The sequence below is a fragment of the Phasianus colchicus genome, chromosome 1 (assembly GCF_987193195.1).
Source record: "Phasianus colchicus chromosome 1, bPhaCol1.hap1.1, whole genome shotgun sequence".
Lineage (NCBI taxonomy): Eukaryota > Metazoa > Chordata > Aves > Galliformes > Phasianidae > Phasianus > Phasianus colchicus.
In genome coordinates, this window is record NC_143436.1 from 69,839,398 (window position 1) to 69,864,525 (window position 25,128).

Here is a 25,128-nt window from a genome sequence, read left to right on the forward strand (position 1 = left end):
AGAAAGATGGAACTAGAGAGTTCCATCTTTCTCCTCATTCCTGGCTAGTAGTCTTTACTTTTTTTTTTTCCCCCTTTGCATTTATTCAAACTATGTATTTGCATTACCGTAAATTTTCATTGTTTTATAAGCCAGTTGTGTTATTTTTGATAGCTTGAAAAATTAGACTGCCATTCCGTTCCTAGCATGTATGCTAGCAGAGCTGTTTTCAGGGGTCATGGCAGTCAGTTCTCAGACTCCTTACCAGCATTTGCTTCCTGTCCCAGAGCACTGCTGCAACGAGGGACAGCTTTAAGGTTAAACTCTGTTGCTTTCTGCAGGCCTGTAACTTCTGCTTTGCTTTGGTCTGAAGAAACATAAATAAATTAATGTGCTCATAAATTATCTACCACAGAAATGTTCAGTGATACCTCTGCATTTCTACAAGCCTCCCTTGTCCTCTGCAAATGACTCGAGGACTGATTTCTCCCTCTTTCTCACACTCAGCTATCCTCTGACACCCCCCGCAGTCCTTAAATCCAAGGTGCAGGACTTCCTCCAAGATCAGGATATTGCCATCTTGTTCTGCTGGGTGAGTTGTGTAATGCCATTCTAATTGTGTGTTACATCTTCTCTGTTTCTTATCTAGCTGTTCTCCTACCAGGGAGATCATTTCATGATCATTTCAAGGAGATCACTTCAAGGAGAAGCTAATTATTTCTTTTATGCTTAAACTGAAGGTGCAACAGAAGAAGAAACACTTGATGCCTTTCAGCAGGCTGCAGCAGAGCGGCTACTTAGATGTTGGCCATATCGTCTTGCTGAAGGTCAAACAGTGAGGTCACTGTAGTGTTAGGAAAGGAAAGGAAGACTCTTTCCTCACATTTTTCTCTAAATGTTAGATGTGCGCTTCTCTTACCTCTGAATTTCCTTGTCACGATGGGTTTATTTGACTGCATTGTGTGCTTCTGTGATTTAATTGTTATGTTATTAGGGTGAGTAAAATAAAGCTGCAGCTTTTCTTTTGCTGTATTAGTGCAGTTTAATTACATTTGGGAAAGGCGAAAAGGAGAGTGGGAGCTTGCCAACATTAATGCTGTCTGTCATTCACAGCCCATTGATGACAAGGAGTTGAAAGCTTGGCAGTTACTCTGGTAATCAGCAACCTGGCTGATGACGAATGGAAAAGATTATGTGAAATTTCCTGAAAGAGGAAAAAAAAAAAAAGAGTTCTCTAAAGAAATAAAAATACAAAACAAGAACAAAGGGCAAAAAACCCAAACCCCATTTTCTAAATCCTATAGTAAATTCCTTTTATAATGCTTACATGAAAGACACTACATGAAACAGTTACAATTAATGAAAAATTCCACTACTAAACAGTTTTTAATGTCTATAAAAGGGATCTATGTTCCTAAATTAGAAGCACAAATATGTCCACTTGATTGTTGTTAAAAGCAATTTGGAAATGGACTTTTCCTCCCAAGCTGAAGGATATGTACCACTGATAAAAAACAGCAATGAAACACCTTTCCTCACTGGAGATGGCATCTCAGTTACATTTGTTGATTTATAGCATGGAAAGCAAACTAATCTTTAGAGCTGTTCCAAAATATAACTCCTGATCTTTCAGAATATAAATGCTTTTTGTTATCTTTTTTTATTCACTCCACTTAATTTTCTCTTTTTAATATTGGAGAATGCAGACATTTAATCTTACTATTAATAATATAAGCAAATAGTACTGTTCAAGCTTTAGAGTTATTTCTAGTTCTCCAGCCTCCAACACGGTAGTAAACTTCAAGAAAAGCTACAGTAAAATGCAACTAGGAACGACACTGGTGTTTAAGAAAAAAGGAGTACTTCTACAGTACTTACGTGGTTTTGCTGTGACCCACATATATTGTGGATGACTTGTGACATTTCTCACTTGTCTTAATTAAAAGCAGAATATTATTCTGAAGCCTTTTTTTTTTTTTTTTTTAATCTTTGGGATAAAACAATGCTGGCTTGTCTGAAGCTCAGTTCAGTTATTATTCCATGCATGCTGGATATACCTACTCATTTCACACTTCACGTAATCATGCTTTGGGATTCTGGACTTAGGCCTTTTGTTTTGCTTGTGATGGGGAAATTAAAAGGTCCTGTGCTATCTATGCCGTTATTAGACTACAGTTTTAAGAATAAGAGAAACCTGTAGAATTGGTCAACGTGCAATTGTTTGCTTGGTATGCAAAGCCTTGGTATGTAAGCCTTTTGTCTCTCCTATTTTGTCAAACAACTTCAGGCGAGAAAAAAAGAGTCTTTTAATCACGATGTCAGGCAGCTCAGGCAATTTAAAGTTTACCAGCAGTAAGTCTGACTCTGCAGGACTGTGAACAGGGAATATCTCTTTCACACTGTCGAACAGATACATCACTATGTGGCTTCAGGCTTTTTCCCCACAGGCAGAGTACCGTAGCTCCATATTTTATGAGGAGTAGGAGGGAATACCTCGACAAAATTGAAAGATCACTGAGGTTTACTGGAAAATTACATATGAATGAAAATGATTTGACTGATATATTTTGTATTTAGAACTTGCTACATATTTATTAGATTAAAAATGTAATGCATATTAAAGACCTTCCTTCACTCTAGAAAATGACAATGGAATATTATTGTCATGCATCAGACCCAGTTTTAAATTTCTGTGAAGAAGATGTAAAATTTAGGGGAAGAAAAATCATAACACATTTTTTGTGTTAGCAACAAGGTTCTGCTGCCCAAGTAACAGGTTTCTCTATTGCTGGACAATGACAAGGTAAGACTACTTTAAGGACAAGGCCTCCTACATATGCTACATATCCCTGTGGTAATCAGGTACAACTTGATGTTCTTCCTTATTTGCTTGGGTTTTGCAGTCATAGTGCAAAGCAGCAGACTGCATTTACACTGACTCGCATGCTGTGTATTCAAGAGTCCTGGCTAGGAGCGCAGTGAATGTGTAGATCAGCTGTACTTGCCAAATGCAGTAAATCGTATCTTTCAGGAAAGTATCACAGGAGCCCAGCACAGACAAGCCTAGGAAGCACTGACATAGCAGATATGTGCAAGCTAGCTTTGCAGTGCATGTGCAGGAACTCTGATATGTCAGAGAAACACAGAGGATGGGTACCGGATAACACCAGGAAGGATGGATTGACAATTTCAGAGCTAGAGGCTGTCACTCAGCAGTGGTCTGCTGCTCCTCTTCTGACACTGTACTGACAGAAGCCTGCACGAACCCTTATCTGTAAAAATCAAGCTACTTGAGAATCAAAAAATCGTAAAGTAGATCAGATTCATTTGCCTACTGAAAAATGGTTCAAGTACGGATTTAAATTAAACTAAAGAATTGTCAACCATCGAAAAGGCAAATGGAATACAAAAATTCAGCAGAAATAAAGGGATGCACTTTCACATAGAATTATCTATACTATACATTTATACTTCTCTTCTGCAGTCTCCCGAACTTCATTTGCCCAATGATCTTTCACTTCAGATAAGGGGATCACGTCCTCCACTATTATTTGAAATTCATTTTTGTCAGTTGCTAAGTAAAGGTTCACTTTGTCATTATAATAAGAATCTGAAAATAAGATACATGAGTTCTTCCACCTTAACTTAATGATCTCTTTGTACAACCAATGGCTACTATCTAGGAGTTCTTTGCATCATTATCCCGTTAATATGATCAAAATCCCATTACAAGCAGTCCTAATATTATTCCAGCATACTTCCACCCAAAATTCATTTGCTGCATTACCTCTATCTCTTCAAATTATATTTGATATTGCAAGTAACTTAGATCTTACACTTGCTGCCATGTACTGACATGAGTTAAGACAGCTAATCAAAAAGATGTTTGCTGCTGAAGTTTTGAAGGTGATGCCACTGAATTGGCTGAAGTCACTGGATAAGCAGATGGAGAAGGATGTAACTGATGCAGGAAAGCAATTTTTGAAAGCTGCAGTTTATTCCGCAGGCAGGCTGAGTATCTTTGTTTCAATCCATTCAGGGAGTTCTGTTAAGAACTATTTAACTCAAAGCTGAAAAATCAACGCAAGAGTAGAAAAAGTAAGATTGCCTATTTTTCTCTGTCAATCTACAACTAAACCCAAGTATGAGTGGATAAGATCTGCTTTCACTAGGACTGTGAAGGTGATGGCTACCAGACATTTCCCATTGAATTCCCATTCATTTGTCATTATTTCAGTTGTTTCAAGAAGTATTTTAAAATGCAAACATGCTTTTGAAAAGCATCAAGCACACTTAAGGTAGTCTTAATTAATGGACAATTTGAAACTATGCCACATCAATTTTATCTGAGTGTCAGTTTTCATGCAAGCAGAACTTGACAGAAGTCGTAAGTAAACAACTAAAGATGTAAAGTATCATTCACTATTTTGTAACAATAGAGGCTAAGAAATTAATATTCTGAATAAAAGGTTTAAAAGCTAAAATGGAATAATCCAATGTGTATGAATACAATGCTGTCTCTTAGCTGAAGAAGAATCAAAATAGTCAGACTTGTTAGTAACAATCAGCTGCAAATTTATGTATACATGTTCACCAAACAAGGAAGATCAGTTACTCTTAGGCAACTAAAATTTTAAAAGCAAAATATCTAAATTACTAACGCCATTTTTTTCCACTTGTTCTTTTAAACAATAATTAAAATGAAGGTTTTATCTCAAGCCATCTCTACCATATTTGGAACATTTCATCAACAATGTCAATATTAAAGACAAAAATAAAAAAGAGCAATACTTAGCAAGCACATCTCTCTCTCTCTCTCTCTCTTTCTTTCTTTTTTTGAAGAAATTTATTACTCATATTTCTCACGGGGAACCTACCCAGCCTCTAGATTTCCAAAAATGGGTGCCTATAATTACTTTTCTAAGCTTGTATTCATGCATTTGAATAAGTGAATTTATTGTGAATACGTTCTGCAGCTTCTAATAGGCCCTAACCATTAGGCTGATCAAAAAATTTTCAAGCACATTTATATTGTTGTAAAAACGCTGACATGTGAAAATGCAAAATTTCAAGATAAATATGTTTTGTCACTAACAGAAATGGGGAGGGAGGGTTCTCAGATCCAATTTTTTGCTTTCTGATACAGCCTGGCCTCATCTCCACCTGCAGATAATGGCTCAGTGGGTAGCAGAGGTACTCGCCCCCTGTGAGAGCCTTGTGCTCCAGTTTGGCCACTGCTTTGGAAATAGTTTCACTATTGGGCTGGTCTGAAATGCATTCCCTTTTTTTTTTTTTTCTTCAGAAAAAAACCATCACACGCTGTCTGTTTCATTCTTACACAGAACAACTGCCCAAATCCCCGTTCTCTTTTAAGGAACGGATGTTTGCCAGCACACCATTTTTTCAGGGACTGTTCTATCAAGTGATAAAGTCACCGTGCGTGCTAAAAGCAGACGTAGCTCGCTAATTGTTGCTGGCCATCCAGCACGCTTCCTCGTCTGCTAGGTGAGACAGGAGCAGGCGTGCAGGAATTAAATTTATTCTTGGAGGGATTTTAAAATATTTCATTTCAGAATCACTTGACGACAGTGCAGTAAAGCCCTTTACATGTAATTTGCCTCTCCTCGATGTACGCGTTTAACTCTCCTGCTCTCTACTCATAATATCATAGGAGCGCAATATTATATATTTATGATTCGATGATCATGGCCTGATTTTAAAGCTCACAGAAGCCGTGCATGCTCGGTGCCTCCGGGAGCCACACCGGGTGCAGGCAGGAAGAGGGCCTTCCCCCTCACACCCCTAAGTTCCCGCTGCCCCACCAACACCTCCCAACCCCCCGCCCTCGGCCGTGACGGGGAGCGGCTCCCCCGACCCCAAGGCGGGGGGCGGAGAGGGAAACCCGGGCCGCCGTGAGGAGGGCAGCGGGCCAGGGCCAGCAGCCGCGGACCCCCGCTGCCGCCCGCTCTCCGCCTCACGGCCGGCGCGGCGCGGCCTGGCCGCAGGCGGACAGACACCCCGATCAACTTCCCCCTGCGCGACGAAGGGACGCGGGGGCGGCCGGAGCTCCCGCCTAACCCCCCCGCTCCCCAGGGGCTGCATCAGCTCTGCCTCGGGGCGGGCGGGCTCCGGCGAGCCCCTCGGGCGGAGGGCGTTAGAGGCGCGGGGGCGGGCCGGCAGCTCGTCCCGGCCCCGGCCGGGGGCCATGGAGCACCGCGGGCCCCGTGCCCGGCCGGGCAGCTCTGGCCACGGGCCGGGCCGCGGTCGCTCGGCGCTCCGGCGGCGCGGGGCTCCCCGGGCGGGCGGGGAGGAGGGGAGGGCCGGCGGTGGGGGATTCCTGGCCCCCCAAAGGAGGTGGGGGAGGCGGGGGAGGGGAGGCGAGGGGGAGGGGAGGCTGGGCTCCCGGAGAACGAGACGGGCACTCGCTCAAAATCCTGCGGCTTCGGAGCAGCCCTGGCGGGCAGGGTAAGTGCTCCGGGGAGCGCCCCTGCCCCGCGGGGTGGGAGCGGGGAGGGATCCGGGCGGCCGCCCCGGGCGGGGTCTGTCCGCAGCTCGGGGCGGGGGCACCGCGAAGGGCCCCGCTCCCCGCGGCGGGGTCGGTCGGAGGCGGCGGGGTTCGAGCCTCGGCGCTGCCTTCCCCGGCTGGGGACCGCGGAGAAGGGGGGGATGGGTGTGCGTGCGCGGCCGTGCCAGGATCTGGATCCCCCCGCCTGCCCACCCCCAAGCGCGTCAGGGCTTCGCCTCTCCCAGCCGAGCCTCCCCGCGGCTTCTCCGCGCGCCTTAAAAAATATATACGTATGCCCCGAAGCCGGAGAGAGTGAGGCGGTCCGGCAGGGGGAAGGGCTTTCCGAGGAGCAGGGGCTGCCGAGAGGCGGAGGGAAGCGCCCCGCAGCTCCCCGCGCCCTGCCTCCATGCCGCTCTGCCGCCGCTCGCCTTCCGCCGGGCCGGAGGAAGGGCTGCGCGAAGGTAAATCCGGGCTGTCAGCCGCTGAGCGGAGCGCTGCCCGCCCGGCCCCCGCCTCTCTCCGGCCGCGGGGCTGAGAGGGAAGCGGCCGCGCTCCCGCCGGGAAGTTACTTTGTTAGCGAGTTCCCGCGGAGGCTGCGAGCCGCCGGTCGGAGGGAGGGCGGCTCCGTCGGCCGCGGGCAGGTGCGAGGGCACGGACCGCCCAGAGGGAGCCCGGGAGCTACGGGTGCGGCAGCTCGGCCCGGGGAAGGGACGGTGGGAGCGGGAGAACTTGGCGGGGTGGTAGGAGGGGATCTGGTGACCTCCAAAGTTTTGTTCCGGGAGGAGAGCGTTCAGTAAGTTGCTCAGGATTCGTGCTGATCTTCGTGCCGTGCATCGCGCTGCTGCTTGGTACCCGGCACGCTCCGAGCAGCGGAGCGGGGAAAAAAATAGAAGATTGAAGAGGGTTAGGTGGGGGGGTTGGTTGCTTTTAATGTATTTCACTGTTTTCTTTATGTCTGCATTTCTGTGGTTTGCACGTTGAACCAGCAGCGTGAAATACGTTTTTAAATACATATATTTGTGCGTGGCCAACGTAGAAGATAAGGATGAGAAACGTGCAGAAAGCTGGCAGGTTTCAGACCTTCTTTGGCAAACGATCAGTAGTTGAAGGTTTCTGCGTACGCCACACGTATCTTGATAATACCTTAATTGGAAGATCTGCTGATAACGTCCAGTATTGATAACCACTTCAACTTCAGTTAATGCCTAATGAATTTAGTAAGTAATTTAGGCTACAGAGCAAAGGAGCTTTAGTTATTCTGGATAAATTGATAACTGGGCAAGATTATTAAACTTTGTGATAAGCTCCTGGCGAAGTGAGCTCAGTTTCTCAAGAGAGTATCAGTAGATATTTAAAATGCAGGACTGCATAGAAAATGTGTACAGCCGGGATTTGGCTTCTAAAATGAGAGTGCATCTTTTGAGAAGACTGTTAAGTAGTCATTACAGGGCTGTAATGTGTGCTGGACCTGCGCGTGTTAAACTGTGCCGTGATGTAAATTTGCTGGCAGTGTAGATATGTATTTTTTATTTTGCATATGATTTTTTAAATTATTAAATACGATGGCTATCCTGTGTATGTTACGTAAATGAACTGATTGATTGTCATCATTAGCCACAGAATTTAAATGGTTTGTCTAAACAATTCTAGCTTTGCTTTTCTCGTTTCCTTCGTTGTCTCAGGCTGAGACAGAAGAATTTTAAAATTTCTTGCTTGTACACCATTGTCTGTCTCTTCTCTGTGCTTTCCTTCAGTCTAATTTAAAGCATTGTAACTGCTGTGAATACCTGTACAGATTCACATGAAGAAAAGCACCTGTGTTAAAGATAAACAATTGTTCCTGTTAGACTAGAGCAAACCCTTCGTGCCCTGTGTGAAAACCTGTTAAAGTGTTATTGTAGGGTGCTTTGGTATTAGTTTGTGATACCAAACAACAAACAACACCAGAGAATGCACATAAAGCTGGTGCTCTGATCTTTGTTTAAACAGGTCATGGTTTTTCTTTAATGCTGTGCGCTCATTACAGGAACTGTCAGCAGGAATATAAAGCGGACCGGAGTTCTGATTTGGAATACATTGCCTATTCTGACATTGATGTTTCTGCTTCTTGAGTTAATGATTATAGTGCTGTTTGTGATCATATTTACCTAACCGAATTCATTGTAAAGAATTAGAAGAAAAGTCCATATTGTGTCCTCTTAGGAAAGGAATACGATCAGATTTGCTGCCTCAGATGCAGTCCCTCTCACCTGAAGAGTTACACAGGAATGGGCTTTTCTCTATTGTAGTAGAGCATGCAGTGGTATATGGAAATGTTTTTGTTTTTTATGTCAGCTAGAGTTTTGCCCCTGAATTATGAGGAACCTCAAATTCCTTAGACCACTTAATTGATGCAGACAGTTTCTTCTCGCAGATAGCATCAGTGAATAAAAATGTGAGTTTAAATTTGAGGATTTTAGTATTTTTGTACATGAAATCAGTTTTCATCTCAAATGATTAATAATCCCTGCAGTTCATTTGATTTCTGTTAAACCTTATTTCAAAGAATTGCAAGCAGCCAGATTCAGAGAGGATATGTAAAATAATCTGAGGGAAGAGTCTTTCGGCATGGTACTGTTACATTAAGATGTATTAGGCTGTTACAGTGTACAGTTTGAGGTCTCTCGAGAAGACCAGGTATACAGGTGGAAACTGTCATTTGCATATACACCAGGTTGGGTTTTGTGAACATTGTCCATGGGTGAGTTGGGTCTGTGCTGCAGTGTATGAAAGCGATATGGTCTCTAATCGTTATTTCTAACTTAAATACACGTTCCTGTTTCAATCCTGAATCTTCCAGGTTTGTTTTGAAATACAAGCAAGGCTGTTAATGTAAGGGAGTCCTTTAAGGACACTGGACTGTTATTGTGTGACTTCCTCTTAGAAGGTCATCCTTAGAGGCTAATGTTATTATAAATAAAATACATGTGAATGCAATGCTTGGGTAAGCTTACAGAATGACAGTCCAGTGTAAGATACATTGCAAAAAGGAGCAGAGCTTTTAGTGTAATGACTATTCACCTGCTTCTGCAGTGACCACCTCCGGAGGGTGAAGCAGTTCATCCTCTTGTGACTGCTCACTGCTTGACCTCATTGTTGAAACTGTCAACAAGTGTGACAGTTTTGCTGTGATTTGATGTGGCAGTGGGAATTATATTAGGATTAACAAATAACCGTCATGCTGTATATGTAGTAACTTGCAGTTGTAGCTGATTTGGTCTTCATTATGCTAACCTAAATACAGAATGCCTTACTGTTTAAAATACCAGTATTTACCATGGGAGTACAGTTGGGTTCATAATGTCATTAATTGGTCATCTTATTTAGATTTTCTTTTTTAAGAGTTGTAATACAATACATTTCAGTTGTAAGTATTTGCCACATACTGATGATGTCTTTTTAGTTTATACATTTCTGCTGTATTACTGTACTAAACATATATGACAGGCTGTTTAGATGCAGTATGCTGTCCTGACCTTTCAAGTTCAGTTATGTACCACACATGTATTCCAGCTTCTCTTACAGCAGGTGAGGGTCTTGCCATTCAGCCAAAGACTGGAGCCAGCAGAGCAGCTGTAGAAGCAACGTATGAAGGAGACCAATGGTTACTGATATATTTGACTGTTTTTTCTTTGCCTTATCCTAATTGGTTGCTTTGCTCAAGATCCCTCTTTGCCAGCTCTTAGTCGCTTTACTTTGCGTTCTCTATGGCTCAAACATCCTGCATGGCACTTAATTTTCTTTATCTTTTTTCCCCTTTTCACTTGCTCTATCATACCTTTTTTCTTTTTTTTAATTTGTGACATTAATCCTGCTTATTTTTTCATTGTCTTCAAAAATAAATGGAAGGAATGTAATGTTCTGTTGTTGCCTTGATCATTTTTTTCTACATTGCTGTATCATTTTTGTCCCACTTCCTTTGTTGAGTTTTGGTAGACTGTAATCTCTTTGGGGCAGAAGCTTTTTGCTGCTGTTTGATTGTACAGTGCCTAGCATAGTTTGTTCTTGGATTTCCATTGGTCTGTGGGCACTCGTGTAATAGTAAATAATAATACTGAAATTATGTCTTGTTTATTTGACAGCCTTCCTTCTGGTTTTGTGGTAAACCAAAAATATATTGCTCAAATCTTATCTTCACAGTATCGCTATTCTGAGATATATCTCAGTTTTTCCCTCAACACATGTACTGAATCCCTAGTGTGAGTTGGTTTTGGTAAAAGTTCAAGATACCTTGCCTGCTGGAGAGGATGGGGATTGGATTAAGACCCAGCTACTGCCAGCAGTTAACAAAATACTAAAAACAGAACACTTAGCAGAAGATCTGACAACACCAAAAAATATTCTGGCTTTACCAGATTGATCAAGTAAAAGGTAGAAAGAAAAAGAAAATCCAGAAATGTATAGTGGTTTAATTTCACTACTCTGATGTTTTCCTCATAAATATTTTTTTCATTTTGGTCTCCCTTTACTTTTCACCACTGGAACACTTGGCTTTGTTTTAGCATATTTTGGATCAAATGAGGATTTGTAGTCCGTCCAAATAAAATTGTCAAAAGAGTTTTTCAAACAGCCAGCAAACGAGGTGATGCAGTATGTGTGGCTCAGAGCCACAGTTCAGCAGCAGCTGGTCCAGCACTTTGCAGTGCAAAAGCTACCGCCTGACTTTACTAAACTTGAGTGAAGTACTGTGAATGTGCTGTCTCGGTGTAGGTTTTCTCCTGATTTTTGTTTCTCTCACGAATAGCCTCTTCAGTTTTAGGGAGAACAGTGATTTGCAGCATCCTGTTGTGAAAAAGGACTGGGTCTTCCTGATCTCCAACACTTTGCCTCAGAACTGTGTACCTGGGGCTTCTGTGTTATCTATCCTGTTTCCTTGAAGGAAGAGATTTAGTTATCTTTGTCTCAGTTTCCAGTGGAGCTTGGAGAGGGGCTCTATGTGTACAAGGAGCGAATGGTCCAACTTCTGTGTTATTTTTTTCCTATCAGTCCTGGGGAGGATACCTGGAAAAATAAACAGGGCAAACCCACTGACTCTCTTCCTGGATGACCAGATAATCATCAGATAATAATCAGATGTCATGAAGGATTTCAACTGAATAAATAAAAAGGATTGAAAGGTAGAAACAATGAAAATAATGGGACAATGTACTTAATTTTCAAAGTTTTGTGTCCAAATATATATATATATATATATATATATATATATATATATATATATATATATATATATATATATATAAAGCTGTTAAAAAGACTTCTTGATTCCTTTTAATGAGATTATCCTTAAAATAGTATCACTGAAGGTATATTTACATGTGAACTGTTGTATATTCTGATTTACACATGTTTGCATGCTTGCACTTTGGCATTTCATTCATCTTCAGCTACAGCTATTAGACTGGCAACTTTTTATTTTCCCATTCTTGTGTATTGACATAGAGATCAGCAACCTTTCAAGACTGTTCAGTGTTAGATATTTCCTGAAATCAGAGGCAAATGTCAGCAACAGAAATTCATCCAAATCTGAGCAATGCCGCTGGACAAAAAGGGAAGACTATGAGCTGTCCTGCTGGCATCAGCATGCCTTTGTGTGAAGCAGCAACTCTACCTCTGGCTGCCCTCAGAATGTGGGAGTTGCTGCCTGTTTTGCTGTCTGCTACTTTTGTCCTCAGCCACCCTAATACCAGCACTGTGTACTGCTGACCCATGGTCTAACCCTGCTAGTGGAGAACACTGATTTTCAGTGCTTGCTTTAGAGTGACCTGAACTGACTGCTAGGCATTTAGTATTAGGCTTTGTCATACTCTGATAAAATAGTGGTATCAGAGCAAGCAGGTTAAATCATTTGGATTTATTTTGCCCTCAGGTGAGAATGACCCAATCAGCTAAATTCTGTGCATCTATATGCGATTTCCATGGAAATTAGTTTGGATAAATTCTGTAGAACAGATAACTTGAATTTGACCTGGTGATGCTTATCCAGATAAAGGCTAAGAAATTAATGTTAGGCAGTTCTCACAAAAGAGTAAAGGAAAAGAACAAAGTTCTTCAGTTGCAGATTTAAACCAAACACTGTTGTCTTAAATATATGATATTTCAGTACTTACATATTCATTTTCTAAGCAAATATTTTAAGAGATTCGAGAGCTTCGTCAGATGACATGCCCAAATTGCAGACTGAAATGTGGAATCAAAGCACTGCAATCTTAGTTTACTCCTATTGAAATGTCTATTTTTGGTAATGTTTCCAGCTAACCTGTATTTTAGCTATTTTTTTTTTATTATTAAGATGACTACTGTCATTTTGGGACTTATAATTTTTCTTGTAAAAGCTTGGGATCTTCAGTAGCATAGCAGATTTTGAAATACTACCAGGGATGAAAGCTAATTTTTTAGAGTGAAGAATAAGTTTTGTGGCTTTTAGATATATTTATTTAAAATTTCCTTCCTCAGCGGTAATTACTTAAATAGATAAGCTACGTTGGCAGATATTTGGGGATAAATAGAGCAACATCGAGCAAAGCAGTATATTTTTCAGGGAAAAGATTTTTCCTTGAGAAAAATGAATCCGTGTAAATATTTTATTCAAATGTGATGTTTTATATGTTCAGGCAAGATTGTATGTAGGGTTACTCTAAAACATTTAGCCTTGGCAAATGTCCAGCCTATTTGTTGATCTTAAGAGTGTTGCAGTGTTGAAAATGCATTTGGTGTATTGTAAGATCAACACTTAAGAAAAAGACAAACCCATGTTATTAGTGGTATTTTTTAAAATTTAATCGAATAAATTAACTGTTATTTGTATAGATGAGAACTTGGTTCAGAAAATGATACTCCTGATAATCCCAAATAAAATAAAATTTTCATAAATAGAACACTCAGTCATTGTGGTTTTGTTAACCTAGGTAAGTAAATTAGCACAAGTAATTTTAAATCATACAATCATCATTCAAAATAAGATAAGCTAAGAGGATTTTAAAGTGATACTTGTTTTAAATCAACACAGTTAAATTTCATAGGCAAATGTATAAATTTGGTTTTCTGAATCCATCCATCTCTTTTTCTGGATGCCAGGTCAGAACTTTGGCACGGAGTAGATACAGTATTCCTTTTGAGGAAACTCCAAATAAGTGAATGTAAGGGCGCAGTTCCAAAAGACAAATTATCTCATTTCCTGCTTGCTTTGTCTATAAAATATTTGCATGACAGTTAAAGCTAACAAATACTAACAAATAGTGTTTTTTATTTATGAAGTAATGAGAGAAACGTGTATAATACTTGTGCTTGAGAGCAATGGAAGAAAACTAATCTGGAGTAAAAGTTCATTTCAGTGATGAATGTTGTCATACTGTGTTTGACAGGTCATTGTAATCAGCAAAGAAGAGGAACAATGTATTTTTGCATGGTGAGAGATAACTTGGGGGATTTGTTTTTATTTTTTCCTAGGGCATGTTAAGGTAATTATAATTACAGAGAAATAAAAAGTCTTATATAAGTCAACAGATCTCTTCACATTACAAAACAGGTTGTTCTAAAACTTGTAGATCTGCAGTTAAGAAATAAATGGTATAAATGACGAGACACCAAAGCATTCCTTGATAGATGAAATACAAGATTTGATAGATTGTGTGTTTCTTCTCATTGAAGTTGGTAGGATTTTGAGGCATACAGGTAATTGAGAATTATGTCTGCTTTTTCTGATTATTTATCTGGGAGTAACTCTGACATCTGGTGAAAAGATACAGTCACAGAACTGAGTATTATTTGATAACAGTTAGCAAATTTAGGTTTGCTAGTGCAGAAAACTATCTCAGATGTGTTTTATTTAAGATGGTCCAAAGGGTCCCCTTAATAAATTATGCAGATAATTTATCTTCCTTACACATCTTCTGAAGTGAGCTGAAACTGGAAGGCAGGATGCTTAGGATGTCTATCCATTAAAGATAGAACAGAAGAAGTTTCTAAAAATGACGGCCAGAGCGTGGCAGAGATATGTGCTCTAGTTAACAGGTGAGCCATAGTAGAGAGGCATTTTAAAGGTTTTATTCAGATTCTTGACCTTTAGACAACAAGCACAAACATCAGTCAATATCCTTACATGTTGTGCCCTGAGAAGCAGACAAAGCAATGTATTTTGCCGCCTCCGGGCCCTCACAGAATTAACTGGTGTGCTTGTTCCACTTTTATTCTGGTCTACAGAACTCATTCTAATGTATACGTCTATTTGCTGATTAACAGCAGAGATTTCTTGAAACATGTGACTTTGATGTGGTGCTGCCCTTCGGTCGTGGTCTCTACTGAGCAGATCTGAGGCACAAAGGCAGCCCAGGGCCTCGTGCCAGGCCTGGTGCTTGTGCCAGGCCTCTGCGTGTGCCGTGGATCGAGGTCTGGAGGCTTGAGGGCTGTCGCCTTGGCACGCTGCACCAGAGCTAAACTGACATTTAGGAAAACTAACATTCTCAAATGCTGTCCTGCTTCTGTACCCTAGCGGGGCTAGCTTTCCAAGCAGGAATTCTAGCTCCCTGTATTCATAACATAGAGCTCTGGGAATTTGGTAAGGGTTGAGGGACCGTAAATGACATCACACGTTATAAAATAACAATTTAGATATCCTTGAGGAATCTGTTGGTTTTTAAAATATTGTTTAATACTCATTGTTACAAGTTACATATATGTAAAGCAGTTGCCTTGGGGAAAGGAGGCTTGTGGGTGCGTATTTCACTTCAAAACATTGCACTTTCACTTGTTCACTTTTTAAATGCAATTGGTACAAAACATTGTACTCATTTAGAGGGCCTAATAATCCCATCAGTAGAAGTGACATGACTGACCTTAGAACCCACAAGTGTCTCTATGATGATGCTGCCTTCACTTCAAAGTCCACAATTGTGTTAAGAGCATTCAGATTCCTCATTTGTCAAGTGAATTTGCTTGGTCTCTTAAGGGAAGACTGGGTGGTTTTTGTTTGCCAGGACTTGCATTTCGTTTCAGAAAAGGAAGAGGAGAATGTATCACTTTGGAAAAGCTTTTATCTGCAGAGTGATTTGCTTGGCTCATCCTTTCCCGCAGAATAATGTCTTTTTAGGATTGTTTCAGCATTCATTTTCTGATGATAGAACTGGAAATAGCAGCCTAATTCCATCGATTAGTATGGACTATGTGAAATGGATATTTTCAACAGGAAAAAGAATGGTTTTCAGCCTACTTCTCATAGTAATCACTTTACTGGGTCCATTATGTTCACTTATTGCTGGACAGTCTGTAATAACCTGTTTGTGTTGGAGGGAGGAGGGATTTAAAACAAAAAATAAACATCAGTAATTTGTTATCACAAAGCCAGTGGGGGTTTTAAGAATGTTACTATGACAATTGGTACCACTGCTGTTGGATACCCTGTGGCACTTCCCCACCCACCTCCCCTCCCCATTTTTTAAAAATACAAAGCCTGCTTCTCTGTGTAGAACAGCCTGTGAAGAACAGTTTACCCTCAGTATAGGGGACAACCTGAACTCTGAGTGAAGCTCTAGGAGGGGTTTCTGCTTACCAGTTTCCAAGATTACCAGTATTCACTTTCTATTGGAAGGTGTTCCCATGCCAGGGAGTTCGACTAGATGGTCTTTAAGGTACTTCTCACCTCAGACCATTCTACGATTCTGTGATTTGCACAAGAAGCACGTGTGTGACTATGTGGTCTATCACAAGCTCTCATGTGCTTTGTTAAGGTATTTTACTGCTGTTGTCTCACTGGCTCTCCCTGAAAAAATATAGCTTTGATGTTTTATAGCTGCATGAAGGTGCCTTTTTTTTACTACTACATTTTATTTCTTCATTGCGTCCCCAAATCCCAGCTCGTCATACTCTCTGAACAAAACGTGTTTTCTTTAGCTGCCTCTGCCACTGACCTAGTACCAGCTTCTCTTCTTTTTTCATGGTGTCTCACTGTTGCTGATACAAAATCTGGCAGCTTCCCCTCTTAAGCTGTGTTGCTGTGATGTGCTCCAGCCATGTTAAGCCTTTTGATCTCCAGATTTTTTGTAACCTGGCAAAGTTCTTTGCTCAATAGGTAACTCCATCAGAGTTTTATTTCTTAATTTGTAGCTTCTTTGTTCTTATCATCAATGTCATCATCACCATCAGTATTTTATCTTGATTTCTAATTATTGTTTCAGTGACGTCTGCTTGAGCTGTGTTGTTTTTAAGTCTAGATTCTTATATCCTATTGCTGGAATAATTGTCAAGAAGTCTCGGTATTGCTTGTAGGCTTGAGACAAAGAGTAGATGGTAGCAATAGAGATGATGGAATAAGATCTGATGAGAGACAGTGGACAAGAGAATGAGCTGGAGGATGAACATAGATGAAACAGAATCGGGGAGTGAAGAAGTGAGATTAAAATAAAACATTGCCCTGGAGTGGAAAAGAAGAGAAGAGAAAAGAAAAAGGGACGCATAGAAAGGTTGGAGAATTGATGTAAAAACAAATAAGCTGGCTATACTAGAAATTCCAGACTGAAAAAGAAAATCTTAATGCTTTTTTTTTTTTTTTTTTTTTTTAATTTGAGAACTTAATTCAGCAAATGACTTAAATATATGTCTGAATTGAAGTACCTGCCTGCTCCAGTAATTCCTCAGAATAGGTGGTGACCCATATATTTTCCGACCTTATGCAAAGCCTGCTGAGGGCAGTCTAGCAGTGTCCACTGTATACAGTGGGCTTTGGATCAGGCCTCACAGAACCTCTGAGCACATGTTAAAGTAAGCACCTGAAAGATAATGCATGGAGAACACTCCTGACATCAGTAAGGAAATGGCGTAGCTGGTTTAATAGCTTTTTCTCAGTCTGTGATTCTAACAGCCAGGTTTGTGATATTTATTTTAGTATTCATGTTCTTGCAGTCCTTTTTACATTTCCCTGTTTTTCTCTGGCAGACATCCCGCAGCTCCATAAGTCTGGGGGAAGAGGATGGTTAACATGTTGTTGCTGTGGGGATTTGAGTCTTAGTGCTCTGTGTTGGTAATGCTGGGCATATAAATTTTAAAACTTGCATACTAGAGATGCAGATAATTATTTCCCCGCTACATTTTATACTCTGGTCTAGGCAAGAAAGAAATTTCAGAATATTAAAAGAGGAGAGAGTTACGATTGTGGGGACCATTGGAAATGGAAACAGAAAGAGGGGAGTAATGGGTGTCAGTCTAGTTATCAGTCAAGATAGAAAGAGACAGCTTGTTCTGTCGAACACCAAGAATGTTCGTAGTCAGCCAACCACTTATGCAGGAAAGCAGCCCTAGACTGAAAGGTAAGGTTCAAAGACATCTGTGTATGTTTCTGAAATGAGCTTGAATGAAGCTTGCTATTGAATTATGCTTACTGATTATGTGTGTTACAGTATTTGATTTTTGTTTAGCATAAGCTATTCATGCAATTGCTAGTTATCTTATTTTTATTGCAGTATCTTTTTTCTCCCCAGTCCCCTTCTCTTGGATGCTTTTTATGTGTCCAGAGTTGACACTGGGTGATTGTCATTTGGCAGAAGACTTAGCAATGCTGTGGTGTCTCTCTTTTTTCTTTTCCCCTTAAGTGAGACATGTTGCTTCCCAATTTCCTACATGATCATGTGGTGAACTTCTTGCTGAATGTCTGTAGCTAGCATCCTCACAGGTTTGCCTAATGGTGTGATTCGCATGCTCTCCCATGTGCAAGGATTGATTCCCTGCTTAAAGGAACTCTTCAGCACTAAATGGTGTGTCGGTGGTGTACTTGTCGTGCTTAGTTTTTGTTTGCAAACAAAGTGGAAAAAAACGTTATTTTGAATTAGTTTGTGTTGATAAGCACCGATTTCCCCTCACTTGAAAAGTGAAAGCAGAGCTTAAGAGTTGACATTGGGGTGCCAGGATCCATCTGCTTCTCCTCTCCTTTGATGTATCACTTGAGAGCAATCATAGAAGACAGGACCAAACAGGAGGGTAACAAAAACGTGTCTCAGCTGCTTTGGGCACTGAGAGTTTCCTAAGGCCAATGGGAAATACTAGGTCCTGCCGGGCAGTGCCTCGATGCCTTTGCAGCTTCAGTTCAGCTATGTCTAAGGTGGGCATGAGCCTTGAATTATAAAACACAGGGTGTTTTTTAAGGTAATTTGAAATCCTCACGTAGAGCTGTGGAGTCATATATTATTAATCATACTGGAGAATTATTTCTAGAAGTCTCCAGTCCTAATGTTTTCTCTCAAACACAAGTAGGTTCACTAGGAACAGTTTACCCCCTATAAAATGCCTGACCGTGCCCATTCAAACTTCTTTACAAATGCTTCATTTGTTACAGGAAGCTCCTCAGGGAGGATTCTTCACATCTGCCATCATAATTTCTTATTTCCTAAGCGCTGCAATTTGTACTTGATTATTCTTACAAGAATCGTGCCTCCCTTCCCTCCCCCTGCTCTGGCACATTCCATTGTGCTGCTGCTTGTTCATGTAGCCTGCACAGAGCATCTGAGAGTGCTTAGATCCAAATTTTTCTTTGCTGTTCTAACATTTCTCTTCTAACATTTCTCTACCGTACTCACTTCTGGGGTGGGGTGGGGTTGGGGGGGAGCTGCTTTTTTATTCTCAGACAGTTTTCCTTCAGGTTGTTAGCGACAGCAAGTTGTCGTCATTTTGTAGCCATTCAGCAAGTAACAAAAACAAGCTGAATCTCTCATTCCAGTTTTCTAAGGACAAAGTTTCCCAAAACAAAAATACACCACCACTTCTTGGAGCGCTTAACATCTCCAGTAGATAAAAGGACTGAAGCCCAGGTTTTTGAAGATACTTAGGTGCTTGACTCCCACTAGAACTGAATTAGACCTAAGTACCTATAAATAGCTTTAAAACTTTGAGTGACTATGAAGACCTTCCTCATCCATCACTTGGCAATGGTCCCATCAGAATGGAAGTAATTCATATCAGCAAGGTCACATAAAAAACCTGCAGTTCTGCTTTTCAGAAACTGCTCATATCAGATGAATTGCTGCATTCTACCGTAGCTTTTCTTGAAATACAGCTTCTGAAGTAGATTACTTATATTTGCTAGAGGAAAAAAGTCCTTGCTTGCATGAAAGTAAATATTTAAGGCAGATAACTTTTAAAAAGGACACAACATTATACCGCAAAAATACCCACCTGTATTCCTTATAATCCATTTTTTATTAAAACTGAGAAATAAAAGTAAAATTCACAATTAAATTACTTTCTGCTGTTTCCAGGGGATACTCTTTACATTCCATTTGGTTTCACTTTGCAGTTCCTCTACCCATTTTCAGTGCTGTTGTTATAGACATATGTAACCTTCAGAGAACATTTATTCCCAAACATAAAACCTCTATGGATTTTACTTTTTGATATTTAATAACATTTACCTGTGTGTTAGCCTTCAAATCATTTTTTTTTTTTTTTCTCATTGAATCCAGATTTTGGGGCTAGTGCTAAGAAGAGAATGTGTTTGAAATGGGGAGGTTGTCGTATATATATCAGGAGGTCCTTCAGGATGCCGCAGAGCCAGGATCATGTGTGTGGAAGGCTGAGTTTGTTTTATTCCTTGGGATCTGAAGAACAACCACTTGCGTTGCATCCCATTATTAAATGGCATAGACTTTCTTAAGAATTGGTAAATCTCATTCTTTTAAATTAGATCACGTTTTAGTCACGCGCAGATGTGTGTTCAGTTTTAGGTTTGGGGTTTTCTTGGAGGAAGATGGGATATAAACATTCAACAGTTCGATCAGGAAAAAAAAAAAGAAAGTAAATGTGTTGATGAGACATTAATATTTGACGCACCGTTCTGTTTTAGATCTGTATTAAATGTCTGAAATATTTGAGCAAGTTGTCTCCTGTATTCTGTTGCAAGCTTACTTCCCCCACCCACTTTCCGCCCTCAACTGAAGTATGTTGATCAGATTGCTGAATTGGAAGGGTTTGTAATGAATTCTTTGAGCTCTGCCTCTTTCTCCTTCCTCCCTCCTTGATTTTCATCTCATAATAAATAAAGCAAATCTTAAAACAGATTAACTGTCAAACAGTTACGCTCCATCTCTTCCATCTACTTTTAGGTTTTTCAAAGAGAGGTGTGCTGATTAGATAAGATGTCATGGTCTTCCCCCGTCGATGTAGGAAGATAGCAGATATGATCGCCTGAGAAAGCAGAGCTACCCATTGCAAGCATGGCTTTCGCCCAGTCGCACATTATGGCAGCTAGAAGGCATCAGCACAGTAGACTCATAATTGAAGTGGATGAGTACAGCTCCAACCCCACACAGGCTTTCACGTTCTACAACATTAACCAGGGACGTTTTCAGCCCCCACATGTGCAAATGTAAGTATTATAGTTTTGTTATTGCTTTAGCGCAGCCTTCTGAATTGTTATTGCCTTGTCAATGTGGTATTTGATGGACCAGTCAAAAAGAATGCGAAGAAAACTGTTTTGCTGCCTTTCTAATAATAATTACTGTAATGATACAAAGTCAGTCCGTTTGGGAAATATAAGTACTTCGATAGAAAGATCACTCCACTAGCATAACTATAATAGATAATAGTATTAAAAAAATAAATAAACATCAAGCCGTGGTAATAAAACAAGAAATTCTACAAAGCTGATACTTTATGCAATCTTAATAGTTGTTTGTTTGCATTGTGCACTTGCCTATTGATGTAAATAGCTGTTGAAATACCAAGCTCGTATCTGTACAACAGATATTGTTTGGTTAGTTATATTACAGACACATAGAAGGAAAAAATGACATCAATAAGTAAAATGGTGTGGGCATCCATCCGACAACTTACTTTCATATCAATGTGCTGAAGATGCCAAGTGCTTAAAGAGTAATTAAAATAATGTGTTTGTTTCTGACTTCTTATATAATGACAGCATCAGTAAAATTAACTGCTCTAAATGATTTACTTGTAATGTAAAGTGGAGAATTATAATTACGAAATGAAACCTGCCATAAAATTTAAAGCCAGAAGGAAGAGCAAAACAGTAAAGCTATTACAAATAAATTAAGTATAAAATTCTACTGTAAAATATTTTTATAGGGAATAAAAATGTCTGCACCATTTTATTGTGTTTATTAAAGAGAAAAGCAGCCTTATCTTTAGATGAGAAGACTGGTGTTCACTTTTTTTTTTTTTTTAAGGAAAGTTTTTTTCTTTTACAAAGTCTGAATAAATTATCTCCTCATTCACATTTTTGATATTTAATATGAATTTATAATTTCCAGACATAGACCACGATTTCTGCAGTTGAAAATGTCAGCAGTTATGAGTGGTTGAACGCTGTGTGTCTGTTTAGTGAATGCTTATGTATATTTTTTGGCATAAATAGATACTGTGTAAAAAAAAAAAATAAATCTGGAGACTGACATAGAGCAGGGTGATGAGCAAACACTTGCATTTTGGGGGCAGTATGTTAGCTTGTAATCTGTGTTGGGGTTTTTAGGTACTATTGAAATGCAAACAGTAGAATGAGTTGAGTGTCAGCAGTGGGAAACATCTTTTGTTTATAGAGCTGGCAAATGTTAGCAAAAGTACAAACAAACAAGTGTGGGTTCAGAAGTATTTCTATAAATGAAAATACGAGGTTGCTTTATTTGTCGAAGCTTAGCCATTCTTCATGTACATTCAGGCAGTTCCTGGGCACTTGTGAACTTGCTCTCCAGATCTAAAAGCTGAGCGTGTTTTACTGCACTGAAAATAGGTTATTTATTAGAATCATAGAATCACCAGGATTGGAAAAGACCTCCAAGATCATCCAGTCCAACTGTCCACCTACCACCAGTATTTCTCTCTAAACCATGTCCCGCAGAACCACATCTAAATATTTCTTGAACACCTCCAAGGATGGTGACTCAACTACCTCCCTGGGTAGCCCGTTAAAGCATCTGACCACCCTTTCAGAGAAGAAATTTTTCCTAAAATCCAACCTGAACTTCCCAGGCAAGTCCTATCATGAGTTATGCAGGAGAAGAGGCTGATACCCATGTCGCCACAATCTCCTTTCAGGTTGTTACAGGGAGCAAAAAGGTCTCCTCTGAGCCTCCTCTTATCCAGACTAAACAAGTATCCACTTGGTACTCAACAGTATGCAGCTTGAATTTCTAACAAGTGGCAAACAAATCATATTACCAGAGAGCTGAGAAAATCAAGTGCATGATACAAGTTCAGCACCTAAGCAAATAGTTGAAAATAAGCTATCCTTAGAAAATTGTTCCTTAGAAGAATTTAGCACTCTCTTACAAATGATTAACACCCTTGAAGAAGCTTGTGCATATAGGAAAACAGGTTAAATAAAACATATACCACAATCTCACCTGCTCTTTTCTTGGTACAGAAATTGTAAAGAATGTTTCTGAGTACCAGCAGGATTGCTTTTGCTTCCAATCAGTGAATAGAACAGTGACAAAAAAAGGGAAGGAATATACAAAATGTTTAACAAAAAAGCACCTTTATTCACGTAATTGTTGGTGAAATCTCAACTTTAGTCTGTAGAAGTTTTGTTATTAACTTCAGAGAGGTGAGGGCTTTGCCTCATCTGTGCATATGTCAAAATACCTAGGTTGCAGCCAATCACAAACATGCTCCAGATAGACCCGTTAACATTTGAACTTGTGGTAAAATACTTGTACTGCAGTTATTTCTGGTACTCGTCTACTGAATCCAATTCTGGAGCTCTTTTTGGTCCTCAGTGCAGTTCTACTTAACTTTTTGGCATACTGACAGCACTTTACTAGCCCCATCTTAGTCCGTCATTCCCATGCTTGTGAGATGACTGGGTTGCCACTGACAAGAGGGGTGGCAAATTCTGACAACGTCCTCAGGTTCATCAATCACTCCTAAGAAGTTCCTGTATTCTATTTTTTGGGAACCTCCTCTAAAGTCTGGTCTAAAAACTCACTCTTATCACTGTTGTGTTTTTTTTTTTTTTTTTTCCTTTCTGAGGTTTTAACTTTGCTTTTCAGTTTCTTTGCAAGTTTACACGTTGTTTTATAGGAAAATAGCATTTTGGCAAAAATAATCAGATCTTTCTTCCTCTGCTCGTGCTGCAAGCAGTGCATCGAGTGTTGGTGTGAAAGCTGCTGTGGCAATGTGTTACCCAAAAATATGGGGATCCAGCCTTCAGAAATCACTTCTAATACAACTTAGATGCATTTGTGAAACTTGACATATGTTTTTACCTATATATGGCCTCAGTGTGTGCATATCACTTCAGCATGAAAATGTGCATCTCATTTATTTGTGGGGTTTTTTTTTTAGTATTGATATCTTTTCTCCATGAACACTGTCTGACCCACTGCACGGGCTCTGAAAGTTAAGCATACCTCAGCAACCGGGAAAATGCTATCCACACCTCTCCCCTCCCCATCCAAACTATAAGAAACAGCAAATGTATTGCACACTTGGTTTGCTGTGATAAGTCCCTTGTTTTTCCATTCAGTTCTAATGCAGCAGTGAGGGAAATACACACAACCCCCTGAGGAGGAACTCTGTGAACTAAATGCAGTACTCTTCATGCAGATTGCACCTTAAGACAACCCTCAGTCAGTAATCCAAAACCCACCATTCTCCATCCTTTGGTACCTCCACTCACAGTCCATAGAGCTCCCCCTGTGGCAGCTCTCGTCCCTGGGAAACAGAGGCATTTTTAATACCTAGTTGCAGTCATCTAGCTGCACTGTTTGAGGTTGTGACCTCTCATACCCCAACTAACTCTTTTCTATGGCCCTCACACAGCATACATACTCCCTCAGCCATGCACATCATGTTTGCAGCTTCTGTGTCTCAGGGTCCAAATGTTTCACTTTTTCAGCTGAGTTTTACAGTTTCTATTATGTGCTTGCTTAGATGTACCGCTGACTTGCACGTAATGCTGAGTGCTCATTGGGTAGGATCTGATCGTGGCTGGCTTTTCTCCTCACTCACATTTTGTTATTTTCTGCTCAGAAATGGGAAGTTTGGAGAGAGAGTTAAAAGGTACTCATAATGGTTTCTCCAGTATCCCTATAAAAAAAAAGCAATAAAACCACCTCACAAATAGCTGATGCTTATTGTGCTGGATTCAAAACAAAACAAAACCACTCCACTTCTTCCTACAATGTGTAAGAAAGATGAATACAATGTAATTTATTCAAACTGGATTTTTATAATTACAAAAAATAGAATATTTTATATATATTTGATAAGTCGTGAAGTCTTATATTTTATCCATTTATCATGTGAAGTTAACAAAAATACCTCAGTTTACCCATCCATAAATTTAATAGAATTCTTCTTTCACATAGGGAAAAGACTGTGTGATTAGAAATGATTATCTTATGTCTCTCAAATAATAATATGTCTTCAGGAAATTTACCCAGTAAACCTAGGGGCAGTATTATTAGTAACAAAAATCTCTAACTTTTTTCTTTATATAATGGTAAGATCCTAAATTGAAGCACAACCAGCAAGGAATGTATGATATATGGCAGTAGTGAACAAAACTAATTTTGTTTTTCCTTTCAGGATAACTGTTTTAAAAGTAAAATAATTCATAATATTTCTGTATACCTTTCTGGTTCCTAGTGACGTAAATATAACTCTTG

General features: G+C 40.1%; 1 protein-coding gene across 7 annotated transcripts in view; it reads left to right on the forward strand.

The window, feature by feature from the left end:
• Nucleotides 1-6,338: 6,338 nt before the first annotated feature.
• MPPED1 (metallophosphoesterase domain containing 1) overlaps nt 6,339-25,128 on the forward strand; it is a 63,564-nt gene continuing 44,774 nt past the window's right edge. Inside the window, exons 1-3 of one of the 7 annotated variants that reach the window (XM_090147003.1) lie at nt 6,342-6,444; nt 19,966-20,162; nt 20,605-20,867. In XM_090147003.1, coding sequence (XP_090003129.1) covers nt 20,716-20,867 — 152 coding nt within the window. In that variant the 5' untranslated portion in view covers nt 6,342-6,444; nt 19,966-20,162; nt 20,605-20,715. The other 6 variants (XM_090146997.1, XM_090147011.1, XM_031597214.2 and 3 more) reach the window with 6 other exon arrangements.